The sequence below is a fragment of the Giraffa tippelskirchi genome, chromosome 13 (assembly GCF_054371585.1).
Source record: "Giraffa tippelskirchi isolate mGirTip1 chromosome 13, T2T-mGirTip1v1.2.pri, whole genome shotgun sequence".
Lineage (NCBI taxonomy): Eukaryota > Metazoa > Chordata > Mammalia > Artiodactyla > Giraffidae > Giraffa > Giraffa tippelskirchi.
Genome location: NC_137287.1, coordinates 38,572,086 through 38,597,328, shown reverse-complemented (window position 1 = coordinate 38,597,328; position 25,243 = coordinate 38,572,086). Strand labels below are relative to the sequence as shown.

The window sequence follows — 25,243 nt, the reverse complement described above, 5'->3', positions numbered from 1 at the left end:
ACTTAGCAGTTCTCTGGGTTTTCAGGTCAACATCGGGGTATTGCAGTGCTTGTGTTCAAGTCACCCCTTATTTTACTTATTAACAGCTTCAAAGCACAAGAGTAGTGATTCTGGAAATTCAGATTTGCCAAAGAGAAGCCATAACGTGCTTCTTTTAAGTAAAAAGATGGAAGTTTTCAACCTGATAAGGAAAGAATGAAAAAAATATGCTGAGTTTGCTAAGATCTACTGTAACAATCTTTTTTGAAATTGTAAAGAAGTAAGAAATTTGTGCACGTTTTGCTGTTGCACTCCAAAGTGCAAAAATTACAGCAATTGTGTGTAATGAGTGCTTAGTTAAGACGGAATGGCGTTTCATTTGTACATGATATTTTGAGGGAGACAATATTCACATAATTTTATTACAGTGTGTGTGCTTAGTTGCTCAGTCATGTTGGAGTCTTTGGGACCCCGTGGACTATAGACTGCCAGGTTCCTCTGTCAATGGAATTTTTCAGGCAAGAATACTGTAGTGGGTTGCCATTTCCTTCCCCATTTATTACAGTATATCATTATAATTGTTCTATTTTATTAATTTTTATTGCTAATATCTTATTGTGCCTACTTTATAAATTAAACTGTATCACAATTATGTTAGTACAAGAAAAAACACTATATATATGGTTCAGTAGATCCATACTTTCAGGTATTCACTGGGGGTCTTGTATCATATTCCCCAAGGATAAGGGGGAGACCACCGAAGAGTCGGCTTCATCACTTTAACTAATGTCTGGTTGGTATGTATATTTGACACTAAGTTTAGTGGAGTCAAACATCAATAATATTTTCATAATCCAGTTCTTTTCCTATCTTGGTTTCAAGAAAGAATTGCCATCTTAGATAGTTGTCTTGATCAATGGAAGCTCTAAAGTATTTACTGATCTTGTCTTTAAACTTCGATATTTTGTTCCAAGGTTTTTTTGCATTAATTTTGCTTTGAAAAAACGCTGCATCGATACTCTGGTTTCTTTTCAGATCATACAACTTTCGCCATTTATTAAAGATTTCTGTGGAGAGGAACAATTTTGAGTTTTTACCCAATTTTTTGAGGCCCTGCACTTGCAAGGCTAAAAAAACAAAACAACAAAACAACAAAAACCCCACTGCATTGAAATACGCTTTACTTTGGACGTTAAGCTTCCCGGGGGCGGTCCCGGGAGTTTTGCATCTCCAGCCTCACACCCCACCTTGGTGTAAGGAGTCTGCCGCCCTTTAGAGGAGGCCCTACGCGCGCCCCTCATGCGCATGCGCGGCGCAAGAGGCACGGACACGACGGGACCTCTTCCCGGAAGCACTGAACAAGCCCTCGACTGGGCCAGTCAGAGTCTGCGTGGACCGGCTTGCCTTGCCCCGCCCCTTGCCGCTCCGCACCCACGTGCTCCTGCCCAATTAGAGAAGCGGGAGGCGGAGTCTCAGCTCTGCGCGGTCTCCTTGGGAAAGAGCGACCGATTCTTTCACCGGAAGTATCCCGGGCTTGGACCTCCGGTGTGGAGCGGATGTTCAGCAATGTAGTAAGTGGTTCTGCCTTGACCCCAAAATGGTGTAAAGAGGCCCTCTGGGGTTGGTGCCTGCCAAATCTGGGCAACTGGCGGATCCCATGAGCCTTCCACACGTCACCTAGTCCCGGTCCTTTAGGTCTCTGCTCCATCTCTCTGACGTTCCCGGTTAGGATGGGTCCCGAGGTGTTCAGGATTCCTGTCTCCTACTTCCAGAGCCTGAAACTCTAGGAAGTCAACGTCTGAGTTCCAATCTGGATGTCCTTTCTAAAGGCAAGGTGGACTGGGAAGCCAGCACCGCAAAAACCAGTGTAGCCTATTCAGGGTAAGGGCTCCTTTTACTCCATTGCTGAGGGCTTGCTACTGCCCAGTGTGATCCGAGGACCTGGCGTCACTGCCTGGGCTATTGTTAGGAATGCCTAAGCTCAGGCTTCATCCCAGACTTCCTGAGTCAGAACCTTCATGTTAAAAAATATTCTAGATGATTTCTGTGCACGTTAATTTTTGAGAATCGCTGTCTTCGGCTTTCCGAGATTTCTAGTCTAGGAGGCAGTGTTGATGTATATAATTGCTTCTGCAGTCGGTGGCCTCTACTGCAGATCTAAAGGAGATGTTAAGGTTTGAGACTGGTAAGTCAGCCTCAGGATCTTTACGACATCCCAGGCATCACCTACTACTTAATCAAGATGACATAACGAAAGTGATGGTGAGGGGTGATATAAATAGACAACTATGGTGAGCATGGTTATTTGGGAATGTGCCGAAGCTCTCAGGAAAGGGAAACTGATGTACACGAGGACATGCTTAATCAACCTGAGGTCAAAAGACTGATAGCATTTGTGTTAGGGATGAATAAATCTATTCATCAACTTTGCATCCCACCAACATTGTTTCTAACCAAGGAACTCACTTTATAATAAAAGGAAAGTGGTAGCCAGTTGCCAGGATAGTCCTGGGCAATCCTATTCTTGTGTAATCTCTTCACACAATGAATTGGGCTGATTTATGTCTTAATGTATTGGGGCTTCTGTAACAAAATATCATGGACTTGGTAGCTTGTACATAACATAAATTTATTTGGGGGACTTGCCTGGTGGTCCAGTGGCTAATACTCCACAAGCTCTCAATGCAGGGTGCCCAGGTTCGATCCCTGGTCAGGGAACTGGATCCCACATGCTGCAACTAAGAGTTCAAGGGCCTCAACTGACCCCACATAATGCAGTTAAGATCTGGTGCAACCAATACATTTCTTTTAAACGAAATTTATTTTTCACAGTTCTGGAGACTAGAAAGTCTAAAATCAAGATGCTGGCATATTTGTTGTGTGGTGAGAGCACACTTCCTGGATCGTAGCTGGCAGTTCTACCGCATATGGTGGAAGGGACAAGGGAGCTGCCTCAGGCCTCTTAGAAGGGTACTTATCCTGTTGGGGAAGGCTCTGCCCTCATGAGCTAATCACCTTCCATAGGCTCTATCACCCGAGGATTAGGATTTCAACATACAAATTTTGCTGGGACATTCGGTCTGTAGCACTGTGTGAGTTATAGGGTATTACAGAAATGATGCTCTGTGACTTCTAGAGCTCAGTATTAAAGATACTGTGGCTTCTATGCTGCTGTCTTGAATCACTTGCTCAGGGGGAAACAAGTTCCTCTGTTGCAAGGACATATCAAGTTAGCTCCCTGGAGAACTCCACACAAGGAACTGAGGCTTCCTTCCAATAGCAATGTGTGAGCAAGCCATCTGGGACACTCATCCTCCACCATAGTCGAGCTTTCAGATGACTGAGTGCCTGCAGATAACTGCAGTCTCATGAGAGGCCCGATCCTGAACCATTCTGCTAAACCATTACCGGATTCATGACCTATAGGAACTGTGTGATATAAATGTTTATTGTTTTCAGTTGCAAAGTTTTGATATAACTTTTACTTGACAACAGATAACTAACGCTAAGGATAAGGCCGGTGTCCATGGGATTCTTTGGTGTTTACTTCTACACCATTACCAGGAACAGTTGACCTTAGGAATAGAGAAATGGTATTTTAAAGACTCAGTTTTGACCCCAGTTGAGGTTACCAGGTGGCTTGGTGGTAAAGAACCTGCCTGCTAATGCAGGAGATGTGGGTTCAATTCCTGGGTCGGGAAGATCCTTTGGAAGAGGAAATAGCAACCCATTCCAGTATTGTTGCCTGGAAAATTCTATGGACAGAGGAGCTGGGCAGGCTGGAGCCCATGGGGATGTAAAGAGTTGGACACGACTGAGCACACACGCACATAGCAAGGTTACCCTGTAAGATTAGGGTGCTATTTTATAGAATACAGTATAAGTTTCATACCAGTGGACAATATATGCTAAACTTTCTCCCAGGTAGCAATTTATAGGGCAAGGAAACAAGAGGTAGAAGTAGGCACCTCTTTTTGTAATACCTCATGATGTACTTGCAACATTTTGCTTTTTACCCCAGCAGTACTGGGCTCTGAAGGGACTTCCTGCTGCCCAAATTGGGCTCATTTTGCTACTGGATAAACTGAACAAAAGGAGATTCTACTATTGTTGAGTTTGACTGTCTATAGAAAGAGTTTTTCTGCTGCATAGTGGAAGCAGAGAGGATTATGGGTGGAAAGATCTCCTTGAAAGATTCTGGAATTGCCATGTCCAGTGATGGGAGTTAATAAAAGACTAGGAGAATCTTTATATGGGCAAGATCATAAGAAGGTCAGATCTCTCCAACATGAGAATTTAGGTTACTATTCAGATTTTTTTTAAAACCTTGAGTAGCTGATATGCTGGCTAAAGATAAAGGGAACATGAATTTGATTGTGGATAAGGGAGACTTCCCAGGTGGGTCACTGGTTAAGAATCCCCCTGCCAATGCAGGAGGCATGAGTTCAATCCCTGGTCCAGGAAAACTCCACTTGCCATGGAACAACTAAGCTGGTTTGCCACGACTACTGAAGCCCACACTTTAGAACCTGTGTTCCGCGACGAGAGGAGACACTGCCACAGGGAGCCCGTGCACTACAACGAGAGAGTAGTCCCCACTTGCAGCAACGAAGGCCTAGCCCAGCCAAAAAAATTAAAATAAAAAAAAAATTTTTAAAGATTGTGGATAAAGGAAATTATTGATATAAATTCATCATTCATGGCTACTTATGGAGATGAATATTACATCATTCAGTCATATTTCCCTCTTTCTGTTACGTTTATATTTATCTCTTGAGCTAGTTAGCTTTCTTCTTTTCTCTCCCTCCTTCTGTTTTACATGTACGTAGGATATGTAGTTATTGCTTAACTTTCAAGTTTGATTCAGAAATTATAGAAAGTCATAACGGGATCATGATTGGAGAAGGGAAGATCTTCGTTTGGCTCCTGGATATAGTAACTCATGTTCTTCTGTGGTGAGAAGGATACTTGTATTGTTAGACCAGAGAATTTCTCTATTGAAGGGTAAGTAGGTGAGAGGAGTGTGTGTTGATATACAGCTGGAAGGATGGATTCCGATGGGAGTTTATCTTACTTCTTTGGCTTCCCAACTTCTGTGACCCCTTCCAAAGCTTAGGTAATAATACCTACCTTGTCATTCTGGTGGGGAAGAAAAGCCTACTTCTTCCTGTGTCACAGAAAACTCTGAATCACTTCTATCCCAGCCCCTCTAGGAGCTAAGCTGTGGGCATGTGTGGACCCATTAGATATCCTGAGTCAGCCTTTGACACAAAAGGAGCAAGGAGTAGATTTTTCTAGCAGTGGCAGCTATTGCAGCAAAGAGGGATTGCTGGGCAACAGTGCTTCTGGTGGCAACTTTAGCCCTGTTGGAGTCATGAGCTGTGAGGTTTATGCTGGGATAAACCCGCTAATCCAGTCTGTGCTGTGGATGATCTGGGCCATTCTAGCTGCCATGTGACCTCCTAAGCCTGCTTCTCCAGTTGCTCCGTGTTTTTAAAGTAAGAATTATCAGTTTCAAGAAAACCTTTTCTGCTTAATTGGCAAGACTCTGTTATTTTCACCTAAGAACTGTGAGTGAGGCCACAGTACTCAACCATCAGAAAAGGACTTGAGGGACTTCCCTGGTGGTGCAGTGGCTAAGACTTCAAATGCAAGGGACTTGGGTCAAGGAACTAGATCCCACATGCTGCAACTAAGACTGAGCACAGCCACATAAACAAATATTAGGGGCTTCCCGGGTAGCACTACTGGTAAAGAACCTGCCTGCCAATGCAGGGGAGGTGGGTTTGACCCCTGGGTCAGGAAGATCGCTTGGAATGTGCTGTGCTTAGTCGCTCAGTCTTGTCCGACTCTTTGTGACCCCGTGGACTGTAGGCTGCCAGGCTCCTCTGCCATGGGGATTCTCTAGGAAAGAATACTGCAGTGGGTTGCCATGCCCTCCTCCAGGGGATCCTCCCAACCCAGGGATCAAACCCAGGTCTCCCTCATTGTAGGCAGATTCTTTACCATATGAGCCACCAGGGAATTCCCTGGAATAGGAAATGGCAACCCGCTGTAGTATTATTGCCTGGAGAATCCCATGGACAGAGGAGCCTGGTGGGCTACAGTTCATGGGGTCGCAAAGAGTTGGACATGACTGAGCACACACAAAGAAAGAAATATTTAAACAAAGAAATATTAAAAAAAGGAAAGGACTTGAACTCTGAACAGGGTGGCCATTAATATTCTCTCCAGCTCATTGCTGTTTCTGTGTGCTTTTTTTTTTTTTTTTTTTTGCTTTTCTGCATAGATTGTTGCTTCTCCATCTATGAGGCAGACAGGAGAGAGTTGCAAGCTTCTGGATTTCCCCATCCAGACCAAGTCATACTGGGAATGACCCACAGGTCCTCAGCATCAGTGCAAAGTTCCCAAATCCATCACGAATCCTCACTGGGCAGGAGATAATGGACTCTAAATTGGGCTGCTGGAGCCCACACTCCTGTGAGTATGGATTGATGACCATCCCCAGAAAAGGGTGATCCACTGTGAGCTGGGAAGACATCCCCACAGAAGTCTGCTCTGGGAGCCTGCAGTTTCTCAATCATGGGATGCTGTGCTCTTTGCTACATCTCTCCCTCCAGGCTGATCCTTTACATCAGATGCTTTATGGGAAGAAGCACAACTCTCCCCCACCCCAGCTTCCCTATCTGCAAATACATCACTAGCTCTACACAGTAAATAACAGATATTAGGTAAAAAAGAGGCCCACTCAGATAACACTGCAATAACCCCATTTTCTGAGCTAAGAAGAAGACCTTTTAATAGCTGAATTGTCAACTACATAAGCATAAGCCCAGATCAGCAAGGTGATGAAATTGGAGATTTCAAAGGATTTTCTCTGGGATTCCTCTCTAGCCAGACTGCTTTATCTCCAAGTTCTGACCCTGAAGTTAGATCATATACTTTGCTTTCATTGTTGGGCTCACAGGGACCAGGAAACAGGAGGGACAATTACTTTCTGCTTGTCTCTAATAAGGCTCTCAGGGAATCTGGTCCCAATGGCCATGGAGGCTACTGTAAGAAACCATTCAGGCCAACCCTCCCTCCCTCCAAAAAACAGCCTTCCTGCACAGAAAGCTGAGGTCATGAACACTCTGCTCCTCACCTGCTCAGGACCTACCTATCCTTCCAAGCCTTTCCAAGCCTTATAATAAAGAGGAGCCCTGGCCAGTTCCTCAAAGGTGAAGCACACTTGATGGCAACAGCACAAGCTTCTCCAGGTAAGATGGTAACAGTGGAGGTGTCAGTGTTTCTTTTTTTTTTGGGTTGTGCTGTATAGCATGTTGGACCTTAGTCCCCTGACCAGGGGTTGAACCCACACCCCCTGCAGTGGGAGCTCAGAATCTTAACCAATGGACCATCAGGGAAGTCTGAATATTTCTTTATTAATGGGTGAAGTTTGTGGAAGGACCTCCTTCGTTAAATCTTCCAGATCCAGGGAGTAGTAGCTGTCCTCTGCTGGAGCTTGAGATAAACCCAATACCAACCATTTCTCTTCTCTCTGCTGCTACTGCTGCTGCTAAGTCGCTTCAGTTGTGTCTGACTCTGTGCGACCCCATAGACGGCAGCCCACCAGGCTCCGCCTTCCCTGGGATTCTCCAGGCAAGAATACTGGAGTGGGTTGCCATTTCCTTCTCCAATGCATAAAAGTGAAAAGTGAAAGTGAAGTCGCTCAGTCGTGTCCAACTCTTAGCGACCCCATGGACTGCAGCCTACCAGGCTCCTCTGTCCATGGGATTTTCCAGGCAAGAGTACTGGAGTGGGGTGCCATTGCCTTCTCCGCTCTTCTCTCTACGAACTACTAAGTAGGAGAAAGACTGGGAATCTTAATAGAGACACACGTAGCGGCAGGGGAGGGCTGTACATTATTTTTATGTTATATTTGATATAATTTTAAAAATGAATCCAATGGACCAGCATTATCTAGGACTGGGAGTTGGAAGTTGAGGGTGTGGGGAATAGGGGCAGATTCTGACTGAGCAACTCTGCGTGCATGGAGTCACTTCAGTCATATCCGACTCTTTGTGACCCCATGGACTGTAGCCCACCAGGCTCCTCTGTCCATGGGATTCTTCAGACAAGAATACTGGAGTGGGTTGCCATGCCCTCCTCCAGGGGATCTTGCCAACCCAGGGATTGAACCTGCTTCTCTTATGTCTCCTGCATTGGCAGGTGGGTTCTTTACCATGAGTGCTACCTGGGAAGTCCTTGAGCAACTCTAAGGGAGGGTTTATTAGCATAACTATGGCTGGAGCTTTGATTATTGCACCCAAACCATTAGCTTCTAGGTTTCTGACCTCTGCTTCTCATCTCTGCATCTTAGTTCGGCCCCATGGGAGAGGCGAACCAGTCGAGAGTCTCTGAGTTCCTCCTCTTGGGGCTCTCCAGGCAGCCCCTACAGCAGCAGCAGCTCCTCTTCCTGCTCTTCCTGACCATGTACGTGGCCACAGTCTTGGGAAATCTGCTCATCCTCCTGGCCATCAGCGTGGACTCTCGCCTGCACATCCCCATGTACTTCTTCCTCTGCAACCTGCTTCTCCTCCACCACTATCCCCAAGGTGCTGGCCAACCACGTACTCGGGAGCCAGACCATCTCTTTCTCTGGGTGTCTCACGCAGATGTACTTTGTTTTCATGTTCGTGGACATAGACAATTTCCTCCTGGCTGTGATGGCCTATGACCACTTTGTGGCTGTATGCCACCCCTTACACAATTCAGCAAAGATGACCTCCCAGCTCTGTGTCCTGCTGGTCACTGGGTCGTGGGTCATTGCCAATCTGGATATGCTCTTGCACACCCTGCTGATGGCTCGACTCTCCTTCTGCACAGACAATGCCATCCCCCACTTCTTCTGTGATGTGACCCCCCTCCTCAAACTCTCTTGTTCTGACACACACCTCAATGAGGTAATGATTCTAATTGAAGCAGGGCCGATAATGATAGCTCCATTTATTTGCATCCTGGTATTATGATACCAGGATGTCCTTATCACCTGTGCTGTCCTGAGAATCCTATCCACACAGGGGAGATGGAAAGCCTTCTCCACCTGTGGCTCCCACCTGGCTGTGGTGTTCCTCTTCTATAGCACCATCATATTTTTGTATTTCAACCCTTTGTCCTCCCATGCAGCTGAGACAGATGTAGCAGCTGTGGTGATGTTGTCTGTGGTGACCCCCATGCTGAACCCCTTCATTTACAGCCTGAGAAACCAGGACATAAAAGAGGCTCTTGTGTATTTCATTTGCAACCTATTTTTAATAAACTTTGTATGTATTTAAAAAAAAAAAAAAGAGGCTCTTGGAAAAGTGGTTGCTATGAAATTTTTTTCTGCTCAGTAATGAAATGGGCTAAGAAAATCACAGAGGGAACTAATTTCTAAGAAAATCATATTTTTGTTTTTTTCATTATGCAAAACTTAAAATTTGTCTTTTAATCTTGATACTAGAAACCTATATCCTGATCATCCACTTACGTTTTATAATAGTCTTTCTATATTTCTGAATAGTCTCCACAATTTTATTTTCTTCCCTTTTGTATTTCCACGAAGTTGCTCTAGCAAAATAAACTCACTAGTCACCCTGTTACTGATTTAAACATAAAGGAAGTTTTACTATTTAAAAGTACAACTTTATATTTTGAAAATGATTGCAGAAAATAAAACATTGACAAATAGATGAAACTGGTTAAAACATCACTGAGAAGGATGCTCTCAATTTTGAGGGACAAAGACAAAAAAAAAATAGGGCAGTTCCCCTTAACTTCAGAGAGACCTAAGATGATATCTTTTATGAAAATGGACAGAATTTGAATCCAAGGTGATTTCTGTTTATAATGATTTTTTTTTAATATTCTTTGTAATTGTGTATTGATATTTTTGCCTAAAGGGATAAATGGTAACATTTTCTATTTTTAGTCTATATATCTAAGAATTATTTGTAGTAAGAGGGACAATCCCTGTTCTTCCAAAGTCTGAAAGAAATCCCCAACCTTTGCTCCATGTATTTTTGTGCTCTATTACATACAGGCATATTTATGTTTTATATAATTTTATCCTTTTATCATTATAAGGTATCCCTTTTATCTAGAGTAACATTTTGTCTAATATTTTGTCTAATATTATTGTAACCATTTGGGTCTTCTGTGGTTTCTGTTTGCATGACATCTCTTTACATCCTTCTTTCAACTCAATGTGTCTTTGAATCCAAAGTGTGCACCCTGTAGACAACATATACTTTTGATCATGTTTTTTAATCCAGTGTAATGATCTCTGATTTTTGGTTGAATTTTTAACCCACTCACTTTTTTTAATGGCTGTACTGGGAAGCATGTGGGATCTTAGTTTCCTGACTAGGGATCAAACCCGTGCCACCTGTGTTGGAAGCACAGAGTTTTAACCACTTGACTGCCAGTGAAGTCCCCCCACTCACTTTTAATACTAATATCTACCATTTAACTTTCTGTTTTCTGTGTCTTGTGCTTTTTTGTCTTTCCTGCTCTCGTTTGCATTTATTCTGTATTTTCTAATGTAGCATTTTAATACCAGTAATTTTTACTGTATTTTTTGGTTTTTTTTTGTTTGCTCTAGGTTTAACTGATCATTGTCAGATTTATACTAGCTTAATTCCTGTTACATACAGAAATGCTTCTTCTATATGGTTTTATTCCCTCTCCCCATTTTAAGCATTATTATGTATTATTGGTTTACATATTGTATCAATGTTACAAACTAAACAATACATTCTTATAATTATTACCTTACTGTCTGTGGTCATTCCCTTAGTCCCATAAAGCTTTACTCCCACCCAGCTTCTTTGCTGTTATTGGCAACTATATTGCTACACAGATGTTACATTTCTATGTGCTATAGGCCCAACAATACATTACCTACATACTATTTTATCCAACTGCTTTTAAAATTACTAACAGCTTCTCTGGGGGCTCTCCCTGGGAACTTGACTTTGCACGCTCTACATGTGGGGCACAGAAGGCATTTGCTGGGTGTGGGGAAGGGGTAGGGGTCCTGAGAGTCACCCACCCAAATATCTTGGGGACTCTGTGGCCTAACCCTTGGGCAGGGGACAGGACCCTCTCACCTCCGGGACCTCACCTTCTCCCTTTTCTGTCCGACAGTCATTTAGCCTTTTAAGTTTCCTGAGCGTGCAAGGGGTCCCTCTGAATGATAACTGGGTAAACCCTGGCCAGACCTGCAAATGAGTAAGAGAATAATGTTGACAGCCAGTTTTGTCCCTTATTTTAAAGGGTACAGTAGGCTTGAAATACAGAACATGGATAAAGGCCTGTTTTAATGTGGCTTTTAAGTGTTGGGGTTTCTTTTTCTATCTTTGACTATGACTCAAGACAACTGTATCATAAAACATCCTTCTGTTAGTATGCTTTGTACCACAACAAAGTTTAGAACCACCTATTTTGAATGTAACAACAACAACAAAAAAGAGCAACAGGCAGAAAGAAACAAAACTATTATTTATAGATGGTATAATATTTAATCACAAATTTTAACAGAACAGAGAAATTACTGAAAATTACATTTAGAGAAGTAGCTAGTTTTGCAAATATATAATTAAAAATAACTTTCCTATGCAAGAGCAATAACCAACTAGAAAAATACAATGAAAAAAAACTATTTACAAAAACAAAATTTTGTTTTGTGTAGAAATGACCTGAATAAAATTAGAAAAAAACGTACTCAGAATACTCTAATCAATGGAAGGTAGGCTTCTGGATGGGAACAAAACGTGTAAAGGTAATTTTCCACCATTAGTGTACAGGATTTAGCCTAGTCCAATCCAGATACCAATTTAAAACTTAAGGAAATCTAAGAAGAGCAAGACTGATGGTGAATCTGAAAATGACATACCACAGGATCGGTTCTGTGAAGGCACCACTGGCCTTGCCTCTGGCAGCCAAGTCAGAAAAGTGTGGGTACCAGGAAGCCACAGAGAACAAATGCCCACTACAATGAGGACACTGGAACCTTATCTCCTGAGGGGTAATGTGAGCAAGCCACTGGAGACATAATTTCTAAAAGTAAAACACTATGCTTGTGAGGTAGTGACCACCCATTGCCAAAGGTCTGATGGGAACTAAACATATGGCAAGGTTATTGACCAGCCACGGATCTAAGCCAATGTCTTCCTCCCCCTCTGCAGGTTCCTGGGGTTTCCTTTCTGGCAGGTTTTCCTGACTCAACAGAGGAACAAAATTCAGAAGTTTTTCCAGGAGCGGGGCTGGGTGGCCAGGCCTAAGTGACCCAAACTTATTCCGGCAAGGCAAAGGCATGAGAGAGCTGTTTGAGCAATTAACAGCTGGACAAAAGACAGTAAGAACAGCAGATACTTTTAAATTACACTGCGAAGAGGATTTCTGTAAATGTCACTTTTCACCACAAACTGCAAGTTATTGAAATTGATCGTTAGTTTTTAGATCACATACAAATGATGGAGTAAGTCTCTGACATTCAGTTGCTGTGTTTTCCTATATTCCAAAGTAAACAATCCCTTTCACTTTTCAAGCTTTCAGGGTATCTTTAGATGGTGATATGAATGGTTGATAGAAGCTGTTGACTTATTAATGTCAGTAGTTTGGTCCTTTTAGGGGAACAGTTTCAGATAAGGATCTTTACATTATTTCTTAGGTGTGAATTCCTATGTGGGGAGGAATGGAATATTCTGACACTTTCAGTACACTTGTCAGTCTTCACCTTAAGGTAAGCGGCCCCCAGACTTGTATTTCAAAGCCTTTTTTGGGAAAGGGATCTGTGAGCTGTACATTGTTGCATAAGTTCACAAAAGAAAGCTCTTTAGTCCAAAAAGCCTGGTTGCTAACTGAGGTATAGCCCTTGAGGATGTTTTGTTTTCCCTGTAAATTTTCTAAAAACTTGAGGTTTCAGCAAACTTGAATATTTATCCAATTTTGGCTATAACGAGGTTTTCTTATCTGTATCTTTTCAGACAGCCTGGCAATTCAGAATTATTTATGGAATATTTCAGTTTGAGGTGTACCATCAGACCTTTCCCTGATGTCACTTCTGTTTTCGGGTCTTACATGCTGAGTGGGTTTTTTCATGCCGGGTACAGTTTGACAGCCGACCAAATCTTCTCCCACACTTTTTACAACCATATGGCCTCTTGGCCTTGTGACTCTGCAAGTGAATCACAAACTCTTCGTTTTCTGGGAAGGTCTTCCCACATTCTGGACACTTAAGTATCTTTTCCCTTATATGGATTCCTTCATGGCGACTTCGATGAGAATTCTGACGGAAGTTTTTCCCACACTGAGAACATGAATAAGGTTTCTCTCCTGTATGGATTCTCTCATGCTTATTAAGGTTTGTTTTATGATTAAAGCTTTTCCCACAGTGACTGCAGTCATAGGGTTTTTCTCCAGTGTGAGTCCTCTGGTGGGAAATAAGGTAAGAACTCTCATTAAACTGTTTCCCACACAGTGGACAAGTATACCATCTTCTTGTTCTACGATTTCGGGTAAGTGCGATAACATTAATATCTACATATTTTGAGAGTTCCTCTAGAGGAGTATCATTTTCAATGGTAACTAAAAGATTTCTCATTTTCCTTTCCTTTGGAATACATGTATTTAATCTTTCTTCTTTTTGGCAATCTAGAGATTGCTCAGGGACCATGGAACAATCCATTTCATCACAATCTGAAGACTCTTCTCTATGATCTTCATCCTCTACAGGCTCCATCTGAAGCTCTTCACCCTCAGGATTACTGCCACTGACTGTTGAAACAGAGAGAAAATCTAATAATTTTTGAGGGATATGATACCATGCAGGAAAACCTAAGTTAGATTTCTCATGAGACCATAACCTTGAAAGTCAGAAATCTGCCTGGCAGACAGTTGCCATCAACACTTCCTCACCCTTATTGAGGGTAGGATACATGACTGATAAATCTTCCCTTACCCATTATGCAAGCACATAGTCCTTTTTTTTTTTTAATGAAATGCGTGGGATTAGACTGAAAGATTTCTGTGTTTGTTTTCTGAATAGGCACCAATTACTCAACAAGTTCATACTGATCCTATGTGTAAATCACTGAGCTAATAAGGACCAGGGGGTGAAGGACATAAATATTAAAAGAGGCTAGTAAGTAAATGGTAAGATGAGTTACTCCCAGGTTTTCACTATATTATAGTATTAGCTAATATAATAACATCCGATATAGTGAAAAGCTGCAAACAATTCAAATGACCACAACTAAAGGCAGCAAAATATTTTCATACAGTGTATTATTTTTTGGACATGAAAGGATTACTACAGGGAATTTTCCTGGCAGTCCAGTGATTAAGGATCTGTGCTTCCCTTGCAGGGGTCATGAGTTTGATCCCTGGTCAGGGGACTAAAGATCTTGCATGCTGCACAGGGTAGCCAAAAAGAAAAATGATCTACATTAAAAAAAAAAAAAAGACTACTACAATTGATAAAATGAAACTATGGTAGAAGTCAATGGTTGTCATTTTTGGGGGAAGAATGGAGACTAGTGACTGAGCAGGACCACAAGAGGGATATCTGGGGTATTAGTTGATTTTAGACAAATGTGTTCATTTTGTGGAAATCTGGGCTGTATACTTAGGACTTGTATTTCCCAAAAAAGTCTGTGTAAAATAACAGATCACAGTGCTCGCTCTGGCAGCACATATACTAAAATGGGAATGATACAGAGAAGACTAGCATGGCCCCTGCACAAGGATGCCACGCAAATTTGTGAAGGGTTCCATTAAAAAAAAAAAAAAGGAAAAAACAAAACAAAACACCAGATTATAAAGACAAGGTAACAAAGCAAAAAAAAAAACAAGTATGCTACGAACAGGTGGAGTGACAAGGGACTTTGTCTGACTCTGGGCAACTTAGTGAAATTAAAGGATGAAATCAACCACTTTAGATAATGTGACTGATCCTAAAGCCAGAATCTGAATCTCTGCTGGATTTAGCACTGTCACACCAATAGATTTCTTTCTTTTAAAATTATTTCATTTAATGATTCCCTTAGGATAATGAAAATGTTGGGCCAAAGCACAGGACAATTTTTTTTTTATCACAGCTCTTGATATGAACTGACATACTGCTTTCCAAAGGAACTGTACAGATTTCAATATAACCATCAACATGTGGCTATGTATCAATTTTAACTAATCTTGCTGGTAGTAGATATAATTTTCAAATATTTAATAGGTATAAAATGGTTTCTCATTGTAGCTTTATTTTGTACTTTGATTATTGCAAACTAGTAATTTATCTACTGGCTGACACTTTTATAAATTTAAATAAATTTTATAGGACTTCCCTGGTCATCCAGGGGCTGAGAATCTACCTGCCAATGCAGGGGAATGGGTTCGATCCCTGGTCCAGGAAGATCTCACATGCCAAGGAGCAACTAAGCTTGTGAGCCACAACTACTGAGCCCAGGCACCCTACAGCCCATGCTCTGCAACAAGAGAAGACACTGCAATGGGAAGCCTGAGCACTGCAACCAGAGAAAGTAATCCTGCAGCAATGAAGACCCAGTGGAGCCAAAAATAAAATAAAAATAATAAATGAGTTGTATATACTATAAATCTTAATCTCTTTATCACTAATATGTTTTTTTAATTAAAGTCTTCCTCTATAATAACCCCACAACTTAAAAACAGAAAACCTGTCTTTTAAAATCCAGTAAATTTCTATTGTTTTCTGGCCATTCTTTTATGACTTATTTTTATTTAACTCTGATACTTTTGAAGTTTAGTATCACACTGTTGTTTGTAACATGTCTAATATTCGTTGTCAGAACATTCACTTCCTTCACCAATTTAACAGAGTATATTTACAGTATAAGTCTGGAGGGCACTGATACCTTTACGTGATTTTAGTTTTCCCATTTAGACCTGTTCTCTCCAATATTCAAAAAATCTCTTCTATTTACCATATAAAACATCTCTCTATTTTACTCCTATTTTATAGTCATTCTGAAGGAGAGCTCTCATTATTTTGGGTTTAAGAATGCTACTGATAGTTAAATATTTATTCCTACTGATCTACTGTAAAACTACTAAATATCACAATGTTTTAACTGATCCTTCAAAATTTTCTAAATACAAATCATATTTTGGTTCCCCCTCTTTTCCAATATTCATTCTCCCTAACCCCGTTTTCTTATAAACATTAGATTAAATTAAAGAACTAAATATCTGTTTTGAGAACAATTAATTGAAATTCATGATTTTTCTTATTTTTCTGAAAGGATCAATGAAAATACAGTTGACTCTTGAACAACACAGGTTTGAAACGCACAGGTCCACTTATATGTAGATTTTTTTTTAACAGTGAGTACTACAGTGCTATACAACCCAAGCTCTGAATCTGCAGATGCAGAACCACAAATAGAGAGGAGCAGCAGGTATGCGGGTGCTGACTATCATTTACACATAGATTTTTTTTGACAGCTGGGAGGGTCACCACCCCTCACCCCTCTGTTGTTCAGAGAAAAACTGTATTTTACATTCCTTTATTGTACTCACTTTAAAGTCTTACTCTTATCCCTGTCTCATTTCAATCCCAAAGAAAGAGAGGCAATGCTAAAGAATGTTGAACCCCACAGTTGCACTCATCTCACATGCTAGCAAAGTAATGCTCAAAATTCTCTAAGCTGGGCTTCAACAGTATGTGAACTGAGAACTTCCAGATGTTCAAGCTGGATTTAGAAAAGGCAGAGGAACCAGAGATCAAATTGCCAACATCTGGTGGATCATAGAAAAACCAAGAGAATTTCAGAAAAACATTAACTTCTGCTTCATTGACTACGCTAAAGCCTTTGACTGTGTGGCTCACAATAAACTGTGGAAAATTCTTAAGAGATGGGAATACTAGACCACCTTACTTGCCTCCTGAGAAATCTGTATGCAGGTCAAGAAACAACAGTTAGAACCAGACATGGAACAACGGACTGGTTCCAAATTGGGAAAGGAGTATGTCGAGGCTGTATATTGTCACCCTGCTTATTTAACTTATATACAGAGTACATCATGCAAAATGCCGGTCTGAATGAAGCACAAGCTGGAATCAAGATTGCCAGGAGAAATATCAATAACCTCAGATATGCAGATGACACCATCCTTATGGCTGAAAGCGAAGAAGAACTAAAGAGCCTCTTGATGAAAGTGAAAGAGGAGTGTGAAAAAGCTGGCTTAAAACTCAACAATCAAAAAACAAAGATCACGGCATCCGGTCCCATCACTTCATGGGAAATAGATGGGGAAACAGTGGAAACAGTGGCTGACTTTATTTTTCTGGGCTCCAAAATCACTGCAGATGGTGATTGCAGCCATGAAAAAAAGGATGCTTACTCCTTGGAAGCAAAGTTATGACCAACCTAGACAGCATATTGAAAAGCAGAGACATTACTTTGTCAACAAAGGTCCGTCTAGTCAAGGCTATGGTTTTTCCAGTGGTCATGTATGGATGTGCGAGTTGGACTATAAAGAAAGCTGAGTGCAGAAGAATTGATGCTTTTGAACTGTGGTGTTGGAGAAGACTCTTGAGAGTCCCTTGGACTGCAAGGAGATCCAACCAGTCCATCCTAAAGGAAATCAGTCCTGAATATTCATTGAAAGGACTAATGCTGAAGCTGAAACTCCAATACTTTGGCCACCTGATGCGAAGAGCTGACTCATCTGAAAAGACCCTGATGCTGGGAAAGATTGAGGGCAGGAGGAGACGGGGACGACAGAGGATGAGGTGGTTGGATGGCATCACTGACTCAATGGACATGGGTTTGGGTGGACTCCAGGAGGTGGTGATGGACAGGGAGGCCTGGCGTGCTGCGGTCATGGGGTCGCAAAGAGTTGGACACGACTAAGCAACTGAACTGAACTGAATCAAGAACATATTTCTTTCCAGTCATTCAAATTTACTTTTGTGTCCTTTAGAAGTGTTTTATTTTCCTCATCATTTTTGCACATTTCTTAAGTTTATTTCTAGATGCTTAATCTTTTTTGATTCCTAATGCATATCTTCTAAATCACTGGTCTCCAACCTTTCTGGAACCAGGGACCGGCTTCATGGGATGATAATTTTTCCATGGACCCCTTGGGTAGGAGGGTGGGGTTTCAGGATGATTCAAGCACATTACACTTATTGTGCACTTTACATCAGCCCCACCTCAGATTATCAGGCATTAGATCCTGGAGGTTGGGGACCCTTGTTCTAAATGATTGTGTTTCCATAGATGATTTCTATATAAAAATTTTACATCTCATTGCCTTACTGAATACACCTATTATATGTAATAAGTTTTCAGACATTCTCTAGAATTTTCCAGCTACACATTTATATCATATGTAAATAGATGTAGTTTTATCTTTCTCTTAAATTCTTCTATGTTCAGTTTCTTTCTCATTTAACTGTAATAGCTAACACCTGAAAATAAAGTGAAAGTGTCAGTTGCTCAGTCATGTCCAACTCTTTGCAAACCCAGAGACTATAGCCTGCCAGGCCCCTCTGTCCATGGGATTCTCCAGGCAAGAATACTAGAGAGGGTAGCATTCCCTTCTCCAGGGGATCTTCCCAACCCAGGGATTGAACCCAGGACTCCTGCATTGCAGGCAGACTCTTTACCGTCTGAGCCACCAGGGAGGCCACCCAAAACACAATGTTAAATAGTAGTAGTGATAGTGGGCTTTGTTGTTGTATCCTAATTCTAGTGGGAATGCCTCTCAGTGTTTCCCATTAAAGATGATAATGGTGGGACTTCCCTGGTGGTTTAGTGGCTCACTTTGTCCTCCCAATATAGGGGGCCCAGGTTCAATCCTTGTCAGGGAACTAGATACCACATGAGGCAACTAAGAGTTCACATGTTGCAAGTAAGACTTGATGCAGCCAAATAAATAAATATTAAAAAAAAAAATCCCTGCTCTACTACTTACTACTGTGTGACCTTCAGAAAATTCACCTTTTCTCTACTTCAGTTCCATCGTCTATAACATAATAATGATTTCTATACCCCACAGTGCTATCATGAGAATTACATGAGATAATAAATGTGTGTAAAGTACTTAGAATAGTGTCTAGCACATACTGGCATACATGTGCTTAACAAATGCTAGATATTACTTCCATCAAAAATGGGATATATTTTCTCTTACACTAGTAGGCTTCACAGCTATTGAACACCAATGACAAAATTAGACTTAAAAAAGAATTAGTCAAGTGTCCAATGAAAGCAGTGATGTAAAATGTATCTGTTGAGAGAATACCACTGGATGCAGAAAGTGGATTCAGAAACAGTATGCGTGTGCTTTCTGTTTAAATGTTTGATGTTAGCACATCAGCCGCAGGTCTTGATTACCAAGAGAGATAACCTCCACCCTTGCTGCCCCAAAGATACAGGAAAAATGGCCACTCACAGCTGTAGAAGGCTCTGCTACATAGAATAAAACAAAAATATGCGTGTGAACAGTTACACCTGGACCCGGCTGGTGTGATCAGCGTCTCAAAAAAAATTTGAGATGAAACAGAATCATGCTTTTCCCATAGCCTTCAATCTAAACACACAAGGGACTTGATTTCTTACCCAGTAACATCATCTCCCCAATGCTGTCTTCTTCCATCTCTGAGGTGGGCTGCTGAGCAGGATCCAGGCTTACACATTCTTCTTGGGAGTGAAATACATTCAAATCCTCAAAGACCACCAGTTTCTGAAAGAACAACAGGCCCCCTTCCTCTTAGTAACAGAGGTTCCTTGACAGCCTTGCTGTTAAAAAAGACTGAGACCCAAAGACTGGGGAAGGGATGGTGAAAGGGATCTACAAGTCTCATGCAGACTGGAAAGCTAGGCTCAGAGAGAAGCCAGAGGGAAAACAGAACACACCTGTCCAAGAAGGCAGTGAAGAATGGGCCCAGTCTCCCTGCTGACGCCCCAGAGTATAAGTGGGAGGGCTGCGAGAGCAGAGAGGGCGATGCACCCAGTGAACAGGAAAGCTGAACCCACCTCAGATTCAGCTTTCAAACACAGAGATACTGTCTCCTGTTTCTGTTGTATTCCTTCTCTAGGTAGAAGCTTCACTAAGGGACGAGGTTGAACTAGGGAAAGAGGAAGCTGCAGTTAAAAGAAAAGTCAGTGACTCTAATACAAAGATTCTACCCACGTTTTGAAGCCAGATCATTCCTTCAGTAGGTAACTCATAGCTTTTTCTGCTCCTATGAGCCCAGTCAGAGGTCAAGCCTCAAACCACAGGGTCTTGTACCTACATGGCGTCTCTTCATTACAAAAAAGATGATTCCCCTAAGCACCTTTTAAAATTTCCATTACCACTAAGGGGAAGGCTGGGGTATGGTCAAGTCTGAAGATGTCCACAGCAAGCACAAAAGTTAACAAGATTCCACATAAGCTGAAGTCAATTCAATAATTCATCAACATTTCTTTATCCTAAAAACATACTCCCCAGGCATCCCTGGCAGTTCAGTGTATAAGACTCCACCTTTCTAATGCAGGGGGAGCAGATTCAATCCCTCATTGGGGAACTAAGATCCCACATGCCGCATGTCGTGGCAAAAGAAAAAAAAGATTCCTCCTCCCGAATGTGTGAGTAAAAATGACACTACAAAAAAAATTCGTCTATTCTATGGCTTTACACACACTTAGCAAATCACTCAAACCCAGCTTGAGGAAAAAAAAAATACTCCGTCCTTCTTCCTGGCATGTTGACTTATTGGAATCAACACCTTTTTTCAACACTCACCTTCCTAACTTGAATTCACTATTACTATGGAAGCCTAGCTCAATCCCCAGTACCACCCATTTTATTCTAGTGAAACAGTATGTGCTTCTTACCTCTATTCTGAAGGTTTGAGCTCACATCCTTCACAATAACCAAGGTCTCCTTGATTTTCTGGCTGGGTTGGACTAAGCTTGGCTTGGGCAAGAAGGTGAGGAAGTGCTCCAGAACCAGCTGGTGGATGGTCTTGGGTCCATTAGTAGCATCTCGAAGTAGGTCTTGCCCCAGCTTGGAGTTGGGAGGGACTCTCAGTATGAACGACTGCTTTGGTTTTGGAGGCATAGGAACTACTTTTGCAGCCATCGTGCCTTGAAATAACACACCACACTTGTTTCTGCAGAGCTTCAAGAGCCACCTCTTACTGGAGAAAACCTGTCAACCACGCTGTAGATGAGAGAAACCATGGGTCAGGGTGAGCATGCCTCTACTCCAATATGTTTCTTGGGCAGTGAGGCCACCTGAAATCTAAATCAGTAACGAAAGATAAGCTGGGGTAGGGAACTCACAACTGAAAGGAAGACCGCTGAACCTGATACTCTCAGCAAGACCTGAAAGGAATATCCTGCGAATGGAAGATGTCCAAACCTCAAGGGCCAAACAGAAGGGAGAAAAGACAACCGGCAGAAGACCAAGGGTCATCCTCACGATAATGCGAAGCGCAAACTCCACTAGGAAAAATGGTTACACTAACGCTGAAAAAAATAAAAAGCAACGGCCCAAAAGACAGGAAATCCGGGGTTCACTAACGAGGGATTCTGGTTAGAGGTCAGCTTGGCCACTGAATCTGGCCTCACCGCACCCCTTGGACCGCATGTCCCTAGGATGTCCTTCAGGGAGCAGTTGGCCCAAGGAGCAACCCCAAGGCCGCATGAGGGGTCTACATGTGGCCAGCCGACTCTTTTCCGCCCTCAAAGTCTTGTAAGAGGTGCAGGGGGCATCCCAGTAGGGCCCACCGGGCCAGGCCCACTCTGCAGCCTCTCCCACTGGCCAAGGAGCACCTTCACCGCAAAGCCCAGCTGGCGGCATTGCCTGGGGAGCGCTCCAGCAATGGCCCCTGTTTCGCTCCCTAGAGGCCGCCTCAGTGTGGTTCCCGCCCTCCCGGAGCCCCTCACCTTTTGGGGTTCTGCTCTGCCTGGGCGCACGCTGGGGACAACCCCGGACCCAGACTCAGGGAGAGACTGGGAAACTAGGCTCGAGAGGCCCAGCCCAACCCTCGCTCTTCGGGGTGTCCTCACTGGCAGCCAGCTATTATTTGCGTGAGCTGCGGTTAGTTGGGGAGGACGACGGGGACGCGGTGCCTTCTGGGAGACCGGGTGCCTAGGCGGCCGTGATGTCACGCCCGGTGCCTCGTTTCCGGTGCGGAAGCCTGGTCTCCTCGCTTGGAGCGGGCAGTGTGCGCTTCAGAAGGCGATGCTCGAGGTCGACCAGCAGGACTCTCAGGACCGCAAGGAGGCCAGGTTGGCAGCATCCGCTTTCTCTGCGGCTGTACCTGGGAGACGGAAAGGTGAAGTCTAGCTCCGGCCCGCCAAACCTGGTGGGCACCACTCCAAGTACGGAAGGGCTAAGTACAGGGGCTGCTGGGAAATGTAGTTCGGCGCCACACAGCCAATGGGAGATCGTTAGGCGCAGCGGTTGGGGCGGAGCGGGATCGGGGCTCGACCGGAAGCGGGCTGTCGGGAGGACCGGAAGGTCTGTGCGAGGCTGCCGTAGTTTCCGCCGCAGAACTTGGAGTCTCTCAAAAAACTGAGGTGGCCGTGAGTTGGTGGTGGGTTCTGGCCTCTGTCGGGTCTAGGGTCCTGTTACAGCAGTCTCTTTCGGTAGGGGCGGCCCGTTGGTCAGAGCCGGGCGACGCTCCCCTCCCTTGTATGCCAACTCCTACACTGCGGTCTGGACCGGCCATCTTATTTTCTGAGGAATCCTAGTTGTCCATTCCGCTTCCGTTTTCCGTTTATCTTTTCTTTTTGCCTTGTTAACATACTCGGTTCATTCGCCAGAGCGGTACTGGTCAAGATTTTGGGCCACACAAGAGCAGAGATGGCCTTATTTCTCTGTATAAAGTCATTCTCAGGATGACTAAAAAAATATAAACGAATCCCGTTTATTAACGGTAACTATAGGTGATTCAGCCATGGTCTAAAATGTGTTTTGAAGAGACTACTGTCAAAACTGTGTGGCAAAAAACACACAAAAAACTGTATAGCAACAAAGTAAAATAAAGAATACCTGTCTTTCCATACATCAAAATTACGAAACAAAACCAAAACCCTTTTTTAATCAAAGCTGTATAGTTTGAACTACGAGTGAATAAATAGAACAATAAATGCTAAAGTTGATGTGAGTATATGTCGACCTGTATGAAAGTGTGGCTTTTAAGCTTGGTACTAGCAAAAGTTGTCTGTTCTTCCTGGAAAAAAGGAAGACTCCTGTTATTACATACCCTCAAATTGGGATTGAATAGCCAATAAAAGAATATTTACAAGAACGCTAAGTTTAATATTGAGGCAGAATAGGAAACTGAGGTGCCTTAAAGTAGAATATAAACTTGTGAGAATGCATTAAAAAAAGAAACTTTAGAAAACAATATTGATAAAGTCAAACAAGCAGTAGACTGGAATGTAATTGTGCAAAATAAGTCAAATAAAGAATAAGATATTCCCAGCATACAGAGCTCCTGCCAACTGACCAAAGACTGAGGCAAAGGCTATGGAACCATTCCATAGAGGAAGAAAGCTAAGTGATATTGACATTTGAAAAGATGTTTAGGGGGAATTCCCTGGCAGTCCATTGGTTTGATTTCTGGTCAGGGAACTAAGACATTGCATGCATGACAGTGCGGTGAAAGAAAGAAAGAAAAGATGCTTAGCTACAGTTTGGCAGTCTTTCAAAATATCAGCATAGAATTATTATAAGTTCAGTCACTCAGTCATTTCCGACTGTGCAACCCCGTGGACTGCAGCATGCCAGGCCTCCCCGTGCATCATCAACTCCCAGAGCTTGCTCAAACTCATGTCCATCCAGTTGGTAATGTCATCCAACCATCTTATCCTCTGTTATCCCTTTCTCCTCCTGCCCTCAATCTTTGCAAGAGCATCAGGGTCTCTTCATGAGTCAGTTTTTTTTTCATCAGGTGACCAAATTTTTGGAGATTCATCTTCAGCATCAGTCCTTCCAATGAATATTCAGCACTGATTTCCTTTAGGATGGACTGGTTTGATCTCCTTGCAGTACAAGGGACTCTCAAGAGTCTTCTCCAACACAATAGTTCAAAAGCATCAAGAATTACTATAGGATCAAATAATTCCATTCCGAGGTATAAACCCAAGAGAAATGAAAACCTATACACAAACAGCATTGCTCATACTGGCTGAAAAGTAGAAATAACCCACTTGTCTGCAGAACAGATTAACAAGATGTATATCCATATAATGAGTTATTTAACAGTAAAAAAGGAACAAAGCAGTGATACATGCTGCAACATGGATGAACTTTTGACACACTATGCTGAGCCAAAGAAACCAGTCACACAAGACCATATATTGTAATTCTGTGAAATGTCCAGAACAGGCAAATCCGTAGAGATAAAAAGTAGGTTAGTGGTAGCCAGGGCCTGAGGGTAGAGGGGAAAGACCAGTAACTGCTAATGGGTGCAAGGCTTGTTTTGGGGGTGATGAAAATGTTGTGGAATTAGTGGTGATGTTTGTACACATTGTGGATATACTAAAACCCATTTAGTTGTGTATTTAAAAGGGTGCATTTTATGGTATGTGAATTATATCTCAATTAAAAAAAAACCACCTGACAGGGAAAATTACACCCTACAAATAAAAATATTTAGTATTTAAAATATTTATGTAAAAGTACTACAAAAAACTCGTTCAACATCTGGATCCCACATAGCAAGTAGTTAAATGAACTGTACCATTTTTATAGACTTGATGGAAGCAGTTTTTCACATGTTGAGGTATGGGAAAGTCATTCTTGCTTATAAATGATTTGGCTTGAACTTTATGCTAATTAAAATAGCCTGTTTTATGGCTTGTCTAACTTACATTGTACATACGCTTTAACCATTACAAAAAAAAAAAGAATACAGCTACCAGATTGTTGAAAATGTCCTCTTTGAAGATAGAGATAAATGTCCCCTTCCCACCCCCGTAACGTCAATGCTAGTACTCCATTAAAGATGAGGTTCTCTTCCCAGACACCAGGATCATGTTAACTAGTTGTGTGCATGCTAATCCACCTCATTTGAAACCTGTCATGTTTGATGTTCTTTGTTCTTTTTTATTATTACTACTTTTTGGCCATGCTGGGCTTTTGTTGCTGTGCATGGGCTTTTCTCTAATTGCTGGGAGTGAGGATTACTCTCTTGTTCCAGTGTGTGAGCTTCTCATTGTGGCTTCTCTTGCTGTGTCTTGGGCTTGAATAGTTG

At 42.4% G+C, this 25,243-nt stretch overlaps 1 protein-coding gene, 2 non-coding genes and 1 pseudogene across 5 annotated transcripts in view; 3 read left to right on the top strand and 1 right to left on the bottom strand.

The window, feature by feature from the left end:
• Nucleotides 1-22,104, bottom strand: part of ZNF200 (zinc finger protein 200) — a 42,088-nt gene extending 19,984 nt beyond the window's left edge. Inside the window, exons 1-5 of one of the 2 annotated variants that reach the window (XM_081555137.1) lie at nt 21,924-22,104; nt 20,868-21,195; nt 20,025-20,116; nt 19,608-19,731; nt 11,503-13,779 (exon numbers count right to left, since the gene is read on the bottom strand). In XM_081555137.1, coding sequence (XP_081411263.1) covers nt 13,061-13,779; nt 19,608-19,731; nt 20,025-20,116; nt 20,868-21,114 — 1,182 coding nt within the window. In that variant the 5' untranslated portion in view covers nt 21,115-21,195; nt 21,924-22,104 and the 3' untranslated portion in view covers nt 11,503-13,060. Of the gene's footprint in view, nt 1-11,502; nt 13,780-19,607; nt 19,732-20,024; nt 20,117-20,867; nt 21,196-21,923 lie in introns of those variants that run through there. The other variant, XM_081555138.1, reaches the window with a different exon arrangement.
• Nucleotides 995-1,108, top strand: LOC145533637 (U5 spliceosomal RNA). Its single transcript, XR_014074218.1, has one exon. It is a non-coding gene; the product is annotated as a U5 spliceosomal RNA (small nuclear RNA).
• On the top strand, nt 1,303-9,356 carry LOC145531757 (olfactory receptor 1f45-like; annotated as a pseudogene). The gene is made up of 3 exons (XR_014072720.1): nt 1,303-1,550; nt 8,342-9,242; nt 9,312-9,356. The product of XR_014072720.1 is annotated as an olfactory receptor 1f45-like (transcript).
• Nucleotides 14,678-14,784, top strand: LOC145533665 (U6 spliceosomal RNA). The gene has a single exon (XR_014074245.1). It is a non-coding gene; the product is annotated as a U6 spliceosomal RNA (small nuclear RNA).
• Nucleotides 22,105-25,243: the final 3,139 nt, after the last annotated feature.